The 19825-nt window shown below is 37.6% G+C and overlaps 1 protein-coding gene across 6 annotated transcripts in view; it reads right to left on the bottom strand.

Moving 5' to 3' along the window:
* Window positions 1-4382: 4382 nt before the first annotated feature.
* The window catches only part of zfh1 (Zn finger homeodomain 1), a 230205-nt gene continuing 214762 nt past the window's right edge, over window positions 4383-19825 (bottom strand). For 4 of the 6 annotated variants that reach the window (XM_088034821.1, XM_088034824.1, XM_088034822.1 and 1 more), the window contains 4 exons: window positions 14997-15301; window positions 8640-8780; window positions 4817-6506; window positions 4383-4766 (listed from right to left, as the gene is read on the bottom strand). In XM_088034821.1, coding sequence (XP_087890947.1) covers window positions 4573-4766; window positions 4817-6506; window positions 8640-8780; window positions 14997-15301 — 2330 coding nt within the window. In that variant the 3' untranslated portion in view covers window positions 4383-4572. Of the gene's footprint in view, window positions 4767-4816; window positions 6507-8639; window positions 8781-14996; window positions 15302-16547; window positions 16682-19825 lie in introns of those variants that run through there. The other 2 variants (XM_088034823.1, XM_088034825.1) reach the window with 2 other exon arrangements.

Genomic DNA, 19825 nt, shown 5'->3' with positions numbered 1-19825 from the left:
AATGAGAAAAATTTAAAAATTTTTAGCGAAAAAGTTCATTCTTCAGAATTTTTCTCAAAAATGCTATCTCCGTTATTAGGCCGAATTTTGAAAAACGGACCACAGATTCGGAATCTGGGCCCCCGGCTTAACCCTCTACCCCGAAAAACACGCTGTTAAAATATGGAAAAATTTTTATTTTTTTTATCATTTTTTTTTGAGATTTTTCGATTTTTCAAACGCGAATAACTCGAAAACTAAGCGCTGTAGAGCAATTCTATCGCTACCATAAGATGAAGGGCCTCTAGGGCAAGAGCTGGTACCAATCTCAAGCAAATCCCTCGGTAAATAAAGGAGTTATTCGCCTTTGAAAAATAGAAAAATTCATAAAAAAAAATTAAAAAAAATAAAAAAAAAATAAAATTTTTCCAAATTGAAATGGCGTGTTTTTCGGGGTAGTGGGTTAAGCCGGGGGCCCAGATTCCAAATTTGTGGTCCGTTTTTCAAAATTCGGCTTAATAACGGAGATAGCATTTTTGTGAAAAATGGGAAAAATTTAAAAATTTTTATCGAAAAAGTTCAATCTTCAGAATTTTTCTCAAAAATGCTATATCCGTTATTAGGCCGAATTTTGAAAAACGGACCACAGATTCGGAATCTGGGCCCCCGGCTTAACCCTCTACCCCGAAAAACACGCTGTTAAAATATGGAAAAATTTTTATTTTTTTTATCATTTTTTTTTGAGATTTTTCGATTTTTCAAACGCGAATAACTCGAAAACTAAGCGCTGTAGAGCAATTCTATCGCTACCATAAGATGAAGGGCCTCTAGGGCAAGAGCTGGTACCAATCTCAAGCAAATCCCTCGGTAAATAAAGGAGTTATTCGCCTTTGAAAAATAGAAAAATTCATAAAAAAAAATTAAAAAAAATAAAAAAAAAATAAAATTTTTCCAAATTGAAATGGCGTGTTTTTCGGGGTAGTGGGTTAAGCCGGGGGCCCAGATTCCAAATTTGTGGTCCGTTTTTCAAAATTCGGCTTAATAACGGAGATAGCATTTTTGTGAAAAATGGGAAAAATTTAAAAATTTTTATCGAAAAAGTTCAATCTTCAGAATTTTTCTCAAAAATGCTATATCCGTTATTAGGCCGAATTTTGAAAAACGGACCACAGATTCGGAATCTGGGCCCCCGGCTTAACCCTCTACCCCGAAAAACACGCTGTTAAAATATGGAAAAATTTTTATTTTTTTTATCATTTTTTTTTGAGATTTTTCGATTTTTCAAACGCGAATAACTCGAAAACTAAGCGCTGTAGAGCAATTCTATCGCCACCATAAGATGAAGGGCCTCTAGGGCAAGAGCTGGTACCAATCTCAAGCAAATCCCTTGGTAAATAAAGGAGTTATTCGCGTTTGAAAAATAGAAAAATTCATAAAAAAAAATAAAAAAAAATCAAAAAAAAATAAAATTTTTCCAAATTGAAATGGCGTGTTTTTCGGGGTAGAGGGTTAAGCCGGGGGCCCAGATTCCAAATTTGTGGTCCGTTTTTCAAAATTCGGCTTAATAACGGAGATAGCATTTTTGTGAAAAATGAGAAAAATTTAAAAATTTTTAGCGAAAAGTTCATTCTTCAGAATTTTTCTCAAAAATGCTATCTCCGTTATTGGGCCGAATTTTGAAAAACGGACCACAAATTCGGAATCTGGGCCCCTGGCTCAACCCTCTACCCCGAAAAACACTCTGTTAAAATATGGAAAAATTTTTATTTTTTTTAGCATTTTTTTTATGGATTTTTCGATTTTTCAAACGCGAATAACTCGAAAACTAAGCGTTGTAGAGCAATTCTATCGCCACCAAAAGATGGAGGGCCTCTAGGGCAAGAACTGGTACCAATCTCAAGCAAATCCCTCGGTAAATAAAGGAGTTATTCGCGTTTGAAAAATAGAAAAATTCATGAAAAAAATAAAAAAAATAATTTTTTTTCCATATTTTAATAGCGTGTTTTTCGGGGTAGAGGATTAAGCCGGGGGCCCAGATTCCAAATTTGTGGTCCGTTTTTCAAAATTCGACTTAATAACGGAGGTAGCGAAAAATGAGAAAAATTTAGAAATGTTTGTCGAAAAAGTTCATTTTTACACAATTTTTTCCGATTTTTCTCGAAAATGCTATCTCCGTTTAAACCGAATTTTGACAAGCGGACCACAAATTTGGAATCGGGACCCTCGGCTTCACCCCCTACCTCGAAAAACACGCTATTAAAATATGGAAAATTATTATTTTTTTTTAATTATTTTCTTTTGGATTATTCGATTTTTCAAACGCGAATACCTTCTTTATTTACCGAGGGATTCGTTTGGGGTTGGACCAAGTCCTTGCCCTAGAAACCCCCAATCTTTTGGTGGCGGCGAAATTTCCCTATGACGCTTAGTTTTCGAGTTATTTACGTTTGAAATTTTAGGGTTGGGGGCGGATACGATACAGTTTTCGAGTCGACGTGAAAAATCGCAAAAATGTCGAAAAATGTCAAATTTTAGAGGAAAAAGTCGGAGAAATCAACAAGATGAATCGAAGTGTTTCGTGGGCTATTTGAATCATATAAAAGGTGTGAGAAAGTCTCCAAATTTTTCTCATGTGCTCCTGAAACCAAAACTGAAATTTTCCCGGAATTTCGCCAAAATCAAATGAAAGTCCTGTCGGTTCCATCAGCAGGATCAGAGCAAATTCAAAAAGGTTCCCAATCTTAGAACTCCAGTGGAAAATGAAATAATTTGAAAAAAGGGGTAAAAAAAAGAAATTTGGGAATGAAATTCGGAAGACAAAATGTTCAATTTAGCTACTTTTCGTTTTTAATGGCAATTAAAGAAATCTTTAATTTTTGACAGTATTACAGAACTCTTCTTTACCGATCAATTCAGTTACACTGTTTCACCACAGATGGCACCAGCGGCGGTAAATTTGAATTTTGAAACGTTGAACTGACAGTTCTTGGGGTAAAAAAACACAAAAGAATGTAATTTATAGTTTATTTGTATCGAGTAAAATACAATTTCCAACTTTTTCATAATAGAATTTACACAGACATACTTTATAATCACCATTTTTACAAGACAATCTATAAAGTAAAAAAATATAATATAACAAAATTGTTAGATAAATTGGACATAGAAACGAAACAATAAGAAAAAAAAATATACATAAATCTAAAGGGTCATATGTTACAAAATCTTTGGTTATACTAGCCATGTAAAAAAATACACGTGTTTAACAAAAATACACACAACAATAAAAACTAAGGATAAAATAGACAAGAAGAGGGTCTAGTTGGTACGTCAGGCATGCAAGTCTGAAGTAGAAACAAGGATCTGAGATTCGATTGGAAGTAAACATTGAATATGTACAGAAATACCTATACACAGAAATTCATAGAATATCTTAAGTAATTATTAAAATTTATATTCCTTTAATATTATATATATTGTATACATATTTTAATATTCGAAAGTGTCTCACATACCTTGAGATTTCTTTAATAATAAATGCTACTTTATCAATTAACATTAGCGGTACTAAGTAAATAGGTTTATATCAAATGGCTACGTTATTGTCAACAAATCTTATACATTAGCTCACACGCTGGAAATAATTATATTTAGGTACACAATTTGGAATGATTTCATTATTATACTTAACTCTGTATTTAAAGTACTCTACGGGTAACTCAATCACCGTTTTGTGTATCAACTTATCGTTAGTTCCTTAATTAAATGCTTATAAAAGTTAATGAGTAACGAGTTGCACCATTTGTTCATTGTATTGTTGAGAGAATCTATCAGCACTACGTATTGTCATGTTGGCGCCCCTTATTGTACTGTTTTTATGAACTAAAGGCAGGTTACGACCTTATCAACTATTATATCGATGTTTCGAAACCAAATATCTACAATCACACAAAGGCTATACAATTCGTTGGTGTATGGCACTTAGAAAGCAAGATTTATGTTACAATATCTACAATCGGCAATTAATAAAAAAATAATATCTTAAATTTCCAATCACAATGAACGCTTCGAAAATATACACCTGACTAAATCAATGGTAACTAATTGGCATCGAGTTCGACCGCCTCTCTGATGCGTCTATGGTCAGAGCCATAAACGCACTAAAGCCACGGGCGAACTGTAGAAACGCAGGATGTCGGCTGTACACCCTGTATATTCGAATTGCACACTTATCGAACATTGCCTTGGTGCCCCCTCGCCTGCGGCGCGACTTCCGCGGTGGCGTGGCCACGAAAATCGCGCCCAACGTACACACCACCGAGGTGGTGGAAGACAGTTGATTCTTCTGGCACTGCTTAGACTGTATACTGAGTATTTTTATACAGGTACCAGACAAGTTATTTACACGCTAAATGACAAAACAACAAAACGGACGTTTAATTAACTTCCAAATACAATGGAAAATTACCGCACTCTAACCTCCCTCATAAATAGTTTTCTTCTTCTCTTTATAATATAAACTCTGTGTTAAATACTATTTACAGTTGGTAACGCTCTGACATTCTAAGTACTGAGACATGAGTGGCGACTGTCTTACTCTCTGTACGGTTTGCAGTACGAGTACCGGTGGTTCATGTGCTGGCTGTAGGACCCCGAGTGGGAAAACCTCTTCAGGCATTTCACGCATTGGAACGGCTTTTCTCCGCTGTGAAGTCTCTTGTGCTCCGTCAGGTGGTGCTTGTGTTTGAACGCCTTCGGGCACTCGTCGCACTTGTGCGGGCGCTGACCTACAACGCCATCTTTAGATACCGCCATCTTACAAACCTACAAGACTTACCGGAATGCTCGTACTTGTGCCTCGCCAGCGAGCTCTGCTTCGAAAACGACTTATCGCACTGGTCGCAACTGAACTGCCCCTCAACCTCCGCCTCCTGGCCCCCCAGAACGGGACTCCCGAGACTCTTCAACACGTACTGGGAGACCTTTCGTTTGTCATCGTCTTGGAAGCTGTCGTCCCATTTCTTCCCGTTCGGACTCAGACTGCTCAACCTGTTGCTGATCAACTGCGACAGGCTGGGGAGGTCCGTCGCCCCCAGCTGCATCAACTGCTCCACGGGCATGAGCCCCATTCCCGGTATCGTGAGTTTGTGCGCGGGCTGCGCCAGAATCTGCGCCAAGCGGCTGCTGTTGTTAAAATCAATGGGGGATGGTGACTGGCGCGGCTCCGAAGAGTTCGAGTTCTGGTAGCTCGGGTAGATGTAAGGAGTGGGACTCCTGGAGGACTTCCGACTTAAATTAACGACTTCATCGACGGGTTCCGGGTAGTGCGGCGAACTCCGCGGCGACGAGTCAATAGAAGGAGGAGACTTCTTGGTGGAGAGATCCAAAGGTTGTTCGGAGATGTACTGCGGAGCGATTTTGTGGGTCGAAGGCACCAAGGGATAACGCAAAGCGGGACTGTAAGGAACCTGGATCAAACGACCTTCGCGTCGGTCTCGAGCTCGCGTGTTCTGGAACCACACCTGGACCACCCTTACGGGGAAGTTGATCGTGTCGGCGATCTTCTCCAAGTCTTCGCGCTTCGGACGAGGGTTCATCTTGTAGTGGTCCTTCAGGACCTTCAATTGCTCGTCGGAGATGAGCGAGCGCACCCGCACCTTCCGCCCGTCTTCAGCGACGTGGTCCGTCGTGGTGACGGACTCGCAGTCCATCTCGTCGTCTTCGTTCTTCTCCTCCTCGTTCATTTCCTCTTTCACGGTGACAATCTCCTCCAGCTTGGCGGCTAGACCTTCCTTCTGGTCGCACTCCTGCTCGTCGCCGCTGTCTTGTTTCTGGGAATGCACCGAAGCGACACTATCACTCGACGACTCCGAAGAGAACTTATTAATGTTAGCCTGTAATAACTGTTTCGTAACTGTTGCGTTCACGGTTTCCAAAATTCGCTTTACCGCCTCCAAATCCCCGCCAGCGACCTCCTCCCCTTTCTCTCTGTCTTCCTCCACTTCTTCGTCCATCACCAACTCGCCGCAACTCGACGCGTTCGATTTCGCCGCCTCTTCCTCCTTCACCGCCGCCGATTGCGCGTTCATCTCCTCCTCCATCAGCGGCGGTCGCAGCGGCGACGCGTTCTGCTGTTGCAACTGCTCGAAGATGTGGCCCAAGTTGGGCATGGAATAAGGTGTGATGGGGAGGTTTGGCGGCGCTAGGTAAAACGGCGGTATCGACGAAGACTGGAGGAAGGCGGCCGCCGCCTCCGAGTACTTTGGTAGTATCGGCAGGTACGAATTGTGGTTGGGGCTCGACGTGAGATTGTTGTTCATGGGCGTGATGTTGGTGCGTTTGATGGGACGTGGTTGGGTTTTGTCTAAGAGGGTCGTGGGGGTGCCGCGGGCTCGGCCGAGTTTTAGGTTCATTACGAGGCATTTCTTCGATGTCATGTGACTAGAATAGGAGCCGGAGTGGGAAAAGCGCTTGCCGCAGTTGGGGCACTCGAAGGGCTTCTCGCCGCTGTGGATCCGGATGTGTTCCTGGAAAATGAAAAACATCAAAGAAAGTCCGAAGAACAACCAACCGTAAAAGCGAAAAACGCGAAATTGAAAGACGTAAAAAACGACAAAATAAAAGAAAATTAAACAACCAAAATCTCGTAAAAGCAAAAAGAAGTGGAAGAACAAAACAAATCGATCGAAAAAAAAATAGAAAAACGACATCGTTGGATCCAGAATGGAAAAATGAACAGGAATCGTAGATAACAAGTGATAATATGGAAGAAAGTAAAGAAAAAACAAAAAAAAGAAAGGAATTTGAAATAAAAAGGTAAAAAAATGGAAAAAAAACTAGACAAATTAAAAAAACTTACGAAAAAAGCAGAAAAAAAGAAATAAAAACAGTAAAAAAACAACGAAAAATAAACGACATCGTGGAAAGGAAAGAGACAAAGAAGCGAAGAATGAAAGCGTTTGAAAGAAACAAAAAAAAACTACAGAAGACAGAAGAAATTGTAACGTTAAAAAAACTAAGACAGGAAGACATTGAACGAATCGATAAAAGAAATCGTTTAAGGAAAAAGTGGAAAAAAGGAGGAAAAACCGATAAAAGGTAGAAGTTAAAATGTTAAAAAAATTATGAAAGAAAATCTTTCACGAAAAGAAAGACTGGAAGCGAAAGACTGGAAGCGTTTGAAAGAAACAAAAAAACTACAAAAGACAGAAAGAAGAAAAATGTAAAAATGTTCAAAAAAACTAAAGAAACGAAATCGTATCAGGGAAAAAATTGAGAAAGGAGAAATGCTTTAAAGGAAACAAAGAAAAAATCGCTAAAAGGTAGAAAGAAGAAAGAAAAAAAATAAAGAAGGAAAATCATCGAAAGAAAAACGACAACGGTTGAATGGTAAAACGAACCAGAAGAATTGTCGTAAAAGCAACGAAAAAAAAATATAAGACGTCGAAAAGAAAACAGCCAAAAGTAAAAAAAAAAAACAAGAAAGGCAGTCATTGAAAGTATCGATAGAAACGACATTGTCTAAAGAGGAAAAACGAAGAAAGGGGGAATGAGGAGTCCATAAAACAACGAAAAAAAAAACGACAAAAGACAGAAAGACGAAATCGAAATTAAAATAAAAATGAAGAAAGAAAGTAATCAAAAGGAAGAAACAACATCGTTTAAGGAAGCAAAACGAACCAGAAGCTCTTCACAGAAAATAGAATCGTTTAAATTCCCAAAAAATGAGATACAAAGCGGAAAAAAGAATCCAAAACGTCAAAAAAACTGAATAAAGAAAGACATTGAATGAATCAATAGGAGCGATGTCGTTAAAGAAGAAAAAAACGAACAAAAGGGGAATTAAAAACCTAAAAAGAAACTAAGGAAAAACGATAAAAGAAATCGTTAAAAAAAATAAAGAAATACAGTCATCGAAAGAAAAAACAACGTTTTAGTAGCAAAATGAACCAGAAGCTCTTCAAAGTAACAAAATCTTAGAAAATCAACGAAAACACAACAAAAATGAAAAACGAAGAACAACAGAAGGCGGAAAGAAGAAATCAAAAGATCAAAAACGCTGAATAAAAGAAGACATTGAAAGACTCGATAGAAACTGTATAATTTACAAAAAAAACGGATAAAGCAGATATGAGGGAAGAGAAAAACGATAAAAGACAAAACAAATCGAAATGTTAAAAAAATTTACAAAAATTGTCGTCGAAAAACAACAATAACAAAGTTTAAGGTAGCAAAACGAACCAAAAGCTCTTCACAATAATAGAAAAGTAAAAAAAGCAACGAATTCGTTCAAACAAAAAAGAAAAAAGAAAAAAACAATAGCAGAAAGAAAAAATTAAAAGGTTAAAAGATCTGGAAAGAACAAAAGAAAAGATGACAGAAAAAATAAATGAAAGAGAAAAGTAAAAATGAAACTGAATATAGAAACAGAGAACAAAGGAAGAAACGAAACAATGCCGCTTCGCTCGCGCGTTTTTCCTCCCATTCCCAATCACCCCAAAAACCGAACTGGCCCCCCTCGCCGCTCCAACTTTGTTCTCAACCGAATTAGTCATGTGTAATCCCGGCACGACGTAATCCATTTAACATCTCGTCCGAGAAGCATCTTATTGGCGCAAACCATATAACCGAGATAAACTCTCCGAGTTGCTTGAACTTACCTTGAGATGATGCTTGAATTTGAACGCTTTATCGCATTCGGTGCATTTGAATTTTCTGAGCACTGCACTCTCGTCGTGGCTGATCATGTGACGTTGGAGGCGGTAGACGTTGGCGAAAGTTTTGTTGCAGATCTTACAGGACTGGAACAAAAGAAATTGTTAGATTGGTTGCATACATTCTAGGCGCGCTGGGGAAGGGAAAAAAAGTGTTCGTTCGGTAGGTATAATCCTCAAGTTGAAGCAGGTGGACGTGCGTTGTGACAGATTCCTTCGTTCCCGACTTTTTTGCCGTCTCGACAGTTAATTCGGGTTCGGGAAATAATTGGATTACGCGTACGTAGGCAAATGAGGCGAAAACAAAGAACAAAGAGATTTTTCGGGGGGGAAACGACAGAAATACGACTGGAGCACCTTGGCGCTAAAAATAACGGGATTTTTCTTTGACGCCAATTAATAATAACCCAAATTGAAGCCACGATTCTTTGTTTTCCCAAAACAAGTTTTTTTTCCTTCTTCTTTTCTTTCAACGGGCGAAAAAACTCTCCCGTTTCACACGGTTGCGTCGTTACAAACATGCACACATGTGTTTGAATCTTTTTGTGAAGGCGCCTGTCATCGTCTTGGATATCTTTCGTCCGTTCGCTTCTCTCGGTTATAAATCCATTAAAACGAGATAAAGCGGAAGGACACAACCAGAAATACTCCTCTCGAGTTGATTCGATTTGTCCGAAGACGAAAAGTGAATCACCGTGGGAGGAAAAAAACGCGAGTCTCCACTTAATTCTAATTGCGAGATGTTGAAGTAACTGTTTGTTTAATAAACGCAACAAAAAACTACTTGTTTTGTAACGAACAGATGGTCGGCTTTTCCGAGATTTTTATCGGACTAGTCTGAAAAAAAATAACTTTCGAGACTCTTAAGTAGCAATTGCACGCCGTTGAAATGATTGATTAAGACCTTTCATTAATATTAACGTCGAAAATTATGCAGCCGACCTTTTCCAGGACTCATTTATCATTTTTTCCACCCCTAGAAACAAAATTTCCTACTCAGGGAACCCCTCAGACGTGCGACAATGGAAAACAATTCATTACAAAGTATACTTGGTTGCATACCTCCCCAAAAAATCCTGTGATTCACAAATGAATCACAACGAGTATCTTATCACCGAATGACTCTATTAAACATTTTATCGAAAGTGTTATCGCTTCACTTTAGGAAGCTACACCGCAATTCTCGCTTTTGTTATTCACGAGTTTTTTTTTTTTTTTGTTTTGGATTCGGTGATTCACCGGCGCAAGTTTTGTTCTGAAGGGTTGTTATCTTGCTTGTGTCGGTTGTAATTGTTTATGGCCGCACCCTTAACCTTTAGGGTAGGTGTAAAATGCGTCAGAGGATGAAATACCGCTCTGGCGGCGAAAACAAGTGAAAAACGTGGGAAAGAAAATATTTGGGGTGGAAATTAGCGGGCTTTGAAAACGAATGAAAATGGGGCCAGAGCGGGGATGATCCACCTTGGGCCGCTCGGCAGACTGGATTTTTGGGGTCTGAAATAGTCCTGACTCTATTAAGGATCTGACATTTCGGAGCCAAAAAAAATCCTGACTCTATTAAGGATCTGACAATTTATGGTCAAAAATAGTCCTGCTCTATTAAAGATCTAATATTTTGGAGTCAAAAATAGTCCGGATTAATAACGATCTGGCGTTTTGGAGTCAAAATAGTCCCGAGTATTTAGAATCCGACATTTTGGAGTCAAAAATAGTTCTGTTTCTACTGAGGATTTGACATTTTGAAGTCAAGAATAGTTACGAGTATTAAGAATTCAGATATTTTGGAGTCAAAAATAGTCCGGAATGTTAAGGATTTGACATTTTAGAGTCAAAAATAGTTCTGACTCTATTAAGAATTTGACATTTTGGGGTCAAGAATAGCTCGAGTATTAAGAAACTGACATTTTGAAGTCAAAAATAGCCCTGACTATAGAGTCATAATTAATTAATAGTAAGGATCTGACATTTTAGAGTCAACAATGGTCCTACTCTATTATAGATCTGACATTTTGAAGTCAAAAATAATTCTGACTATTACGGATCTGACATTTTGGAGTCAACATTGATCCTGACTCTTTAAAAATCTGACATTTTGGAGTCAAAGATAGTCCTGATTCTATTAAAGATCTGACATTTTTAGTCAAAAATAGTCCCGAGTATTAAGAAACATTTTGGAGTCAAAAATAGTCGTTATTATTAAGGATCCAACATTTTGGAGTAAAAAATAGTTCTAATTCTATGAAGGAATTGACATTTTGGAGTTAAAAATAGTTCTAATTCTATAAAGGATTTGACATTTTGAAGTAAAGAATAGTCCCGAGTATTAAGAAACTGCAATTTTGGAGTCAAAAATAGTCCCGAGTATTAAGGATCTGACATTTTGGAGTCAAAAATAGTCGGGACTATTAAGGATCTGACATTTTGAAGTCAAAAATAGTTCTAATTCTATTAAGGATTTGAAATTTTGAAGTCGAAAATAGTCGCGAGTATTAAAAATCTGACATTTTAGAGTCACAAATAGTTCTGATTCTATAAAGGATTTGACATTTTGGAGTGAAGAATAGTCCCGAGTATTAAAAATCTGAGATTTTAAAGTTAAAAATTGTCGCTACATATTCTGTATTTTAATAATTTTGTAAAAAGACAACCGATATTATCATTTGGTCAGGTTACATTTGGCAGTTGTTGACATTTGACTACGACAATGCCAAAACTCGATTGATTATTTTTAATGATTTGTCAAATGTTATAGGAACCGGTTATAGGCCGGTCATTTGTAAGCCATAATTTGGGCGACATTTGGCAGTCAAAAATTAACGATATGACTAAATTGATGCGTGACATTTAGGAGTCAAATTGTGACATTGCCAGTCTGTAATGAAGTGAAATGTGTGAAAAAGCAGTGAAACTTGGCTTTGCCCAGTCAATATTTCTGACAAACGACTGATGATTACTACCGAGCGCCGAAACATCGGGATAATTTTGAAAACGTCCGCATGATGCGATTATTCGGGATTAGCATCCAAAAAAACTGTCTCCCAAATAACCGTTAGCATTTTTATCGGCTCATCACATCAGAAATTCGGTTTTCCTGATCGCCTTTTTTCCATCCGTCGCTAAAAACGATAACTGTATCGCGATCACAATTAAATAAAAACCCAAATAACGGTAATAACAGTAAAATAAAAAATCTGGAAAAAACATCCGTTCCCCGTCGATAATAGAGCCGTAAACTCGGCAATGTGCCTTTTCCCAGTTCATAAAAATTTGGCGCGTAAAAAAACCCAACCCCTGTCCTCACCGGAATGTCAATTAAAACTCGATGATTGACATATTATGAAATTTTTTCGTCATCGTATTTTACGATTGTTTTTCGGTTAATGAAAATATAGGCGATATATCGCCGCTAACCAATCAATCATTCAGCGATTTATTGGGGATTTTCGAATTTACAAATTATCGAGACTCCGACTATAAATTATTAAAACAATTCATGTCTGCGTGTGTTAACTGAGGGTAATTTTTCGGCGTTGTGCAGCTGTGAGGACAAAACAATTACTCATCTTATTACCGATGTTACGTAAACACAGTAATTGACCTCGGAGCCCTTCTAACCTCTACATTAATGTGAGTCAAACATTATAGAGTCGAGGAACTGTCAAGACTACATTTTTAATTAATAACAAACACACCAACTGACTTCTGACACGTGAAGATCATGTGAAATGTGCACTCACAGACGATGGATCGGTAATAATGTTAATAACTGAACTGACCTCCGGTTAAATGACAACAAATGCACATGTTTCACGACAGAGGGCGCTAAATTAACTGTTAGATGGACACCATTTTGTTCACAGATGAAAGAGACGATCTGCTCGAGGCTTAAGTTTTTGGACCAGAGCCATCGACACGACTCATTTCGCCGTTTTTTGGCACCAAAATCACGTTTTTCTTGTCCGAGGGCTTTACAACATTATCAAACATTGTCGTATTAGTTGCGGATAATTAATTAACAAAATTGTAATACTTGATGTGTTCGAGCTGGGCAGTTATAACTAATTAATTAATTGACGAACAAACGGTGCCCGATGCGACGCCCAATTCCCTTCTGCGCTAATTAATTAACAAAATTATCAATCAATTTACTTCAATTAATATCAGTATCTCAAAGTCTCCCATTTTCGAATTTTGTGAGAAAATTGTAATTTCTAGCAAAAGCAAACAGGATAATTTTGATGTTTACTTAAGTAATCAATTAATTAATTGGTAAAATAAGATGAAATTTAGATAATTAATTACTGACAAAAGTGGGACAATGAAATCAGAATTTGATCTTCCGTAAATCCAATTTTAATACTACTTAACATAATTAACAATAATTAACTTCGCTTTTTTAAAGATCGGTTCAGTTAAGAATATTTTAAGATTTCAGGGCATTGAAAAACGAAATTTTAGTCCTACTTGAGCAAGAATTTCAATTTTGTTAATTAATAAGTCAATTGACTTAAATTATGTTTTTTTTCTCTCTCCTGGTTCAAAAAATTGTGCTCTACGTAAAATAAAACAAAATTAACTGAAATAATTCTAATTATTCAAAGAATCAACAAATTTAATAATGTTGGACAACTTCGTAATATTAAAAATGTTTCAACAAATTAATTAACAAAATTATCAAATTATATTTACTTGCTTGATTTGTACAATTGTTGAAAGAGACAAATAACAGAAATTATTTACTTAATTAACTGCGTTGTTTGTGAAAGAGTTCGAAAGAATGAAATACACAAAATTAATTATGAAAATTACGAAACAAATAGAAATCGAGCAGTGTTCTAATTAATTATTAAAATTGCACTACTTGATATGGTCGAAAAGGGCAGCTACAACCAATTAATCAATTAACGAACAAACGTAGCGCTTGTGCGACGCCCAATCCCCTTCTGGACTAATTAATTAACAAAATTATCAATCAATTCACTTCAATTAATCAGAACTAACTACAACCATCACATTATCAGTATCAAAAAGTCCAGTTTTGTATTTTGTGAGAAAATTGGGTTTTCGAGCAAAAGCAAACTTGTACAAAATAATTTTGATTTTTACTTAATTAATTAATTAGCAAAACGGAAAAAAGGAATATAGATAATTAATTACTTAACATATGATTATGATGTGGCTTGTTTTAAAAGAAAAGTGGGGCAATGAAATTAAAACTTGATGTCTCGTAAATCCAATTTTAATCCTAATTAATTAACAATAATTTATTACATTTTTTCAAAGTACAGTTATAAATATTTTAATTAATTATCACGAACCGGCAATTTAATTTGCACTTTTTACATCAAACTTCAGGGCATTGAAAAATGAAATTTTAGTCCTATTTGATTGAAGACTTCCAATTTTGTTAATTAATGAGTCATAACTATTTCTTGATTAACCTTTAACTGATTAATCAATTGACTTAAATTCGGCTTTTTCATAGTCCTGGTTCACAAAGATGTGATTTTTGCGCAGAATAAAATAAACATAATTGAAATAATTCTAATTAATTGATCAAAGAATCCACAAATTTAGTAATAGTCAACTTAGTAAAAATGTTTCAACAAATTAATTAACAAAACTATCACTTACTTGATTTGTACAATTGCGAAAAAGAGAAATAGGACAGAAATTACTTACTTAATTAATTGTATTGTTTGTGAAACAGTTCGAATTAATTATCAAAATTACGAAACAAAATGAGCAGGGTTCTAATTAATTACAATTCAATTGTGCAACGAGCGTCGCGTATAAGTGGTTGCCTACACGTCGCTCCCGCTTCGTGTGTGAGCACCTTTAGCGTCCCTCACCCCCTACGCAGAGGTAATTTGGGGTAATTTTCACCATCCACACCGACAATGAAACATAATAGCCAACTTAACGACAAATTCAATTATAAACCCACGTGTGTCTGAAAATTAACGATCTCTCTCCGCTTTCGATTCAAAGTCTTTTATCATTTCCACGTGTTTTTACCTCAAAACACGTGATAAAACTGAGTCAGTGATGGGAAAAATTCAGTTCTCAACGTATCAAGTTGTCCCATATTAAAACACGTAAAGATACCCGCCGATAACAAAATATCTGAGAATTTATGAGCGCTCTTTTTTTCTTCGGTTTCTTTATAGCCCCCATCTGGAAGGAATCAGAGTTTTTGGACCCATTTTAGTTTCTACCTGACCAATAGGATCTCACGTACAAAAACACTCTAGGGGAGCGTCAAGGTGAACTAGATCGTTCGTTTCAAGGACAAAAACTCACCACTTGTGCGTTGGGAGAATGTAGAAGTTCGTGTTTTTCCAGCTGATCTTTCGTTGCAAAAGACGTTGTACATTGGGAGCACCCAAACGGTCCTCCGAGCGTCGTCGGCGTCGGCGAGACTGCACTAGGAGTCGACGTGGGCAACGGGCCCGTTTCCGGCGGCTCCGAGTGTGACGTTTCCATGTGTTCTTTGAGGGCTTGAAATGTCTGACATCCTTTTTGACATTGAGGACATTTGATGTAATATTCGGAGGACGCGCTCAAATCGTCACCTTCTTTACTCACGCCGTTCGTCAACGGGGAAACTGGAAAGAAACGAGAAATTGATGAAAATTGGGGCGGAACCAACCTGGGGATGAGGGCGGAATTCGTGACATTCGAGACAGGTGACAGCGCGGCCTGAGGTGGCCCGATTTCGAAAATATGCCGAAAATATTCGCCGGGACACAAAAGTCGAAATAATGACGAAAATATTCAGAAAAAATGCGCTGAATATGTTTGCATATTTTGCATTTAGTAAATAGCATTTTGCTGCCAATACATGGCATATTTTCCGCCGTAAAGAATCTAAAATATTCTGTACCTACTGAAGATGTTTTAATATTACCATCATTATTAAAATTAGATAATATGCACATTCTATTAGCTTTTATGACGTCTATAAAATATTCAGTGAGCACGTAATAAAACATTCAAATCAGAAAATAGGCATACTGACGGTCAGAATATTTAAATGAGCTGTTGGCGGATTAGAAAAATATGCAGAATATTTTGGTATTGTCGTAAAGTGCATGTTTGTGATGGGAATATGCAAAAAAAGAAGAATATTATCTAAAAAACACGAAAATAGTAAAATATGCTCTCCCTCCACGCTCTGAATAATTCCCGGATCGCATATAAACAAAATATTCTGAAAATTTTATTAATAGGCACGAAATGACCACACACAAAATATTGTTTAAACAGCAAAGTTATGAATAGGAAGCACTGAACAAAGTAACTGGAGATTTTAAATTTTCAATAATAAATATGCACGTGTTGAATATTGAGAATATTGGGAAGTCAGCGTGAGGTTGATTACTGCCGTGACGTTTTTATTGGTTCAATAGCCTAATTTAGGTCCAGACGATAGATTCCTGGTAAAACATGCAAAAATCCGAGCCTACTAGGATCGGTAGTTTTCCCGCCAAATATGCATGATTGGCCGAAATCTTCCCAGTGTCATCGAAAATTGTAGTCTTTGTTTATATCGAGTAAATGTTTGCTCTCAAAATCTAAATAACTCGTAATTACCTACTGAACATCAGTAATATTATTGACAATGCGATAACCGTCCTGCTCAATCACCACAAGATTGGTGTAGAACATTCCAACGAGCCAATAAAAACGGTGGAAATCCACGTAGTCACGTTCGCGTGATCACGTCTTGTTACCTGTGTGGTCAGGTACTTTCGCACCTGTCCAATCAAACCGGTCGTCTTGGCCCCTCCCCTGGCACCTGTCCAATCGACTTCAGGTACGACCCAATCACGTATAAATACTAGTACTCACGTTGGCAGGTGTTCCAAACGTTAGCCAGACTCCATAATCGGTAGGAGTAACTGTCGTAACAACCAAACATGCTTTCACTTCGCGCCACCATGGCCAACTGACGAGAGCAACACGCGGCCGACGCTCAACTGTCGTGACTGAACATCCCTCCTACCGAGACGCGTACCCCCACCACCGGCGCGCGCCGCCCGACGCCGCCGACGCCGCTACATCACCGCCCTCAAATCTCGGAACGAGACGTCAATTCGACGCGTGCCGACGACGGGAGACGTTGTGCTGAAGAACGGGGTGCTAATGAGGGAGCGGAAGACAGAGGGCGCTAGTATGACCAAAGGATCTATGATCCGATTCTCAGAAACGGACTGGCGAAAATTTTGGACCGCTTCCTTCCTTCCTCCCCTTGTTTACGACCCCGGCAAGGTGACAATGGACACAAGTGTCCGCCAAATGTGCACACAATGCAAAACTACCCCCAATTGACTACACCTTGTCCACATCTGGCACTTTGTTGCTCTGACGTCCAAGATTTATTTAATTAAGAACTTTAACGTGTCTTTCTCCCTTCAGGTGGCGAAATGAGGGTACATGTGACGCTATAGGGGTGGTATTGCACCACAGAATTTGCGCGACGTGCTTCATAATAGAAATGACCGAGTTTTTATTATTGTCGGCGGTGTTAGTCATCCAGGTTTTATTCTGTGTAGAGGGATGAATCACCGTAAAAATAGACAAGTGGAAGAGGTGGGATAGGGGATGATGTGGACCGTGGAGGGATTGCATAAATCAGGGGCATTGTGGGGTTTTTAAGCGGTTTTTACGGCGGAGTCACTCGGAAAGAGGTGAACGCCAAAATGAGGCCTTTCAAGATGATCAGGATCAAATCTGTCAGTCACACTTTGATCTGATCAAATAAGAGAATTGACAGAATTGTACGGAATGATCGAGTTCAAATCAGACAACTGTGACGAAGACTTTTAAGACGATCAGGATCAAATCTGATCAGTTAGTCAGACTTTGATTTGATCAAATGATTGAATGATCTAAGAGAATCAGAGAATTGACAGAATTGTACGGAATGATCCAGTTCAAATCAAACAACTGTGACGTGGATCTGAGTATGATCATGATCATGATCAAAATCTACAGCAGATTTGATCAAACGCGTGTTAATCTTCTGTTTCGGATTAAGGGAACTGCAAGAATTTGGTGATCATGATCAGACTTGATCAGTGATTTGTGAGCGACGTTTATCTCCGGTCCTAAATAAACCAAGTTTGCGATAAGAAGGAAAAGAAATCGCCGCAACTACCGAAATAATTAAAATCCCGAGAGTTCGTTTATCACAAAGTGCACTGTTTACGTCTCTTATCTATTTATCTACGTAGATAACTGGATGAGCCATCAGTGTTTACTTGGAGATCTCCTAATTACGTCTTCGACAAAACTATTCCGTTTCCTAGTTTGAAGAAATTTCACTCGTCGATAATTTACGAGCGATAAAAAAGCGCAGAAATTTGCCTGAGCTTGTTGAGATTTTGTTCTTATTGGATGAATTACAAATTTATCTCTACTTTCGTTGATTGTGCGTTCCGATTTGGCTGTGATGTTTATTATTGTTTTTTTTTCGTCCAGTGAAATATATTTACTCAAAAGCCGGCGGTAATAAATTCGTGTAATTATAACGAGACAATATTTTCCGTGCACATTTCTTTAAATATTTATTAAATATTTACGATGTCCGTCCTAAAAAATTTATTAAACTCAAATTAATTCCGTATTTTATTACCCCGAAAATAGTCCGGGAGGTGCGATATGAAACGAAAAACCGAAATTAGTCTTTATTGGTGGCACTGCAATAAAATAGTGAGTACGTTCATACTTTGTGTCGTTTTGTACAAGTTTATTGCATCATTTATTACTTTTATTTACGACACTATTTCTATGCACCCAGAAATTAATGTCCCATAATATTTGCTACGGTTCCCCTCGAATTGAAAAAATCTACTCCTACGATTTAATAAACTTTTGGGAAAATCCGATGGAAAGAGCAGTAATTCATGTAACCAACTGTTCCTCTTGATGTTTCTCTGAAAGAATCGCAACAGGTTTCAATAGTTCGATCGCGATTAAAGAGCTTTTGAAAAATGTCGGGAGCTCTGTGGTGTGTAACAGATTGCAGCGGACGCTTCGCGCTTATAAAGCTTATTCACATGTTTGCTTTTTAAACGTTCACTCTTCCACGATCAAATTAAAAACGCCATCGAGAAAACAAAAAGTTTACGAACATGTGTTTACCGAACTGGAACTAGAACACGGAATTATTTAGTGCGACCGGAATAGGTGACGATTTATTTTTCACACAGACTTTCCATCGGCTTGGACATTCCCGACTATGATCAATACTTATTATTTAGTCCGTGCTCACAATCAGTAGCATGATCATTGTCAGGATATCTCACTCTGATGATCAACGTCAGAATCAAGCCAGGATTACGATCGCCGCTCAAACACAAGCAATTTTAAGTCTGATGATGATCATTATCTATCTTACTCTGATGATCAACTTCAGAATCATGTCAGGATACGATTGCGGCTCACACAACAAGCAATTTTAATTCTGATGATTATTCTAATAATCTATCATCAAATCTGATATTAATTACAGATATGTGTAACGCTGATAAGGACGATCATGATCATTGTCAGAAAGTATATCTCACTCAAATTATCAACTTCAAAATCATGTCAGGATTACGACTACGGCTCACACAACAAGCCATTTCAATTCTGACGATGATCATTATCTATCCACTCTGATGATCAACTATAGAATCATATCAGGATTACCATTGCAGGTCACACAACAAGCAAAACAAGCATTTTCATTTCTGATGATGATCATTCTCATAATCTATTATCAAATCTGATATTATTTGCAGATACTATGTAACGCTGATTGTCACGATCATGATCATTGTCAGAAAGTATATCTTATTGATCAACTTCAGAATCATGTCAGTATTACTATCGCGGCTCTCACAACAAGCAATTTTAATTCTGATGATCATTTTATCTATCTTACACTGAAAATCAACTTCAGATTCATATCAGAATTACGAATGTGGCTCAAACAACAAGCAATTTCAATTCTGATGATGATCATTCTCATAATCTATGATTAAATCTGACACTATCGCAGACACTGTGTAACGCTGATAGTTACAATCTTGATCCATTGCCAGAAAAAATATCTGACTATATAATCATATCAGGATTCA

This window comes from Gnatocerus cornutus, chromosome 4, assembly GCF_029298725.1.
Source record: "Gnatocerus cornutus isolate USDA-ARS CGAHR chromosome 4, icGnaCorn1.1, whole genome shotgun sequence".
Lineage (NCBI taxonomy): Eukaryota > Metazoa > Arthropoda > Insecta > Coleoptera > Tenebrionidae > Gnatocerus > Gnatocerus cornutus.
The sequence above is the reverse complement of the archived record's forward strand: the minus strand, read 5'-3'. Positions and strand labels throughout refer to the sequence as shown.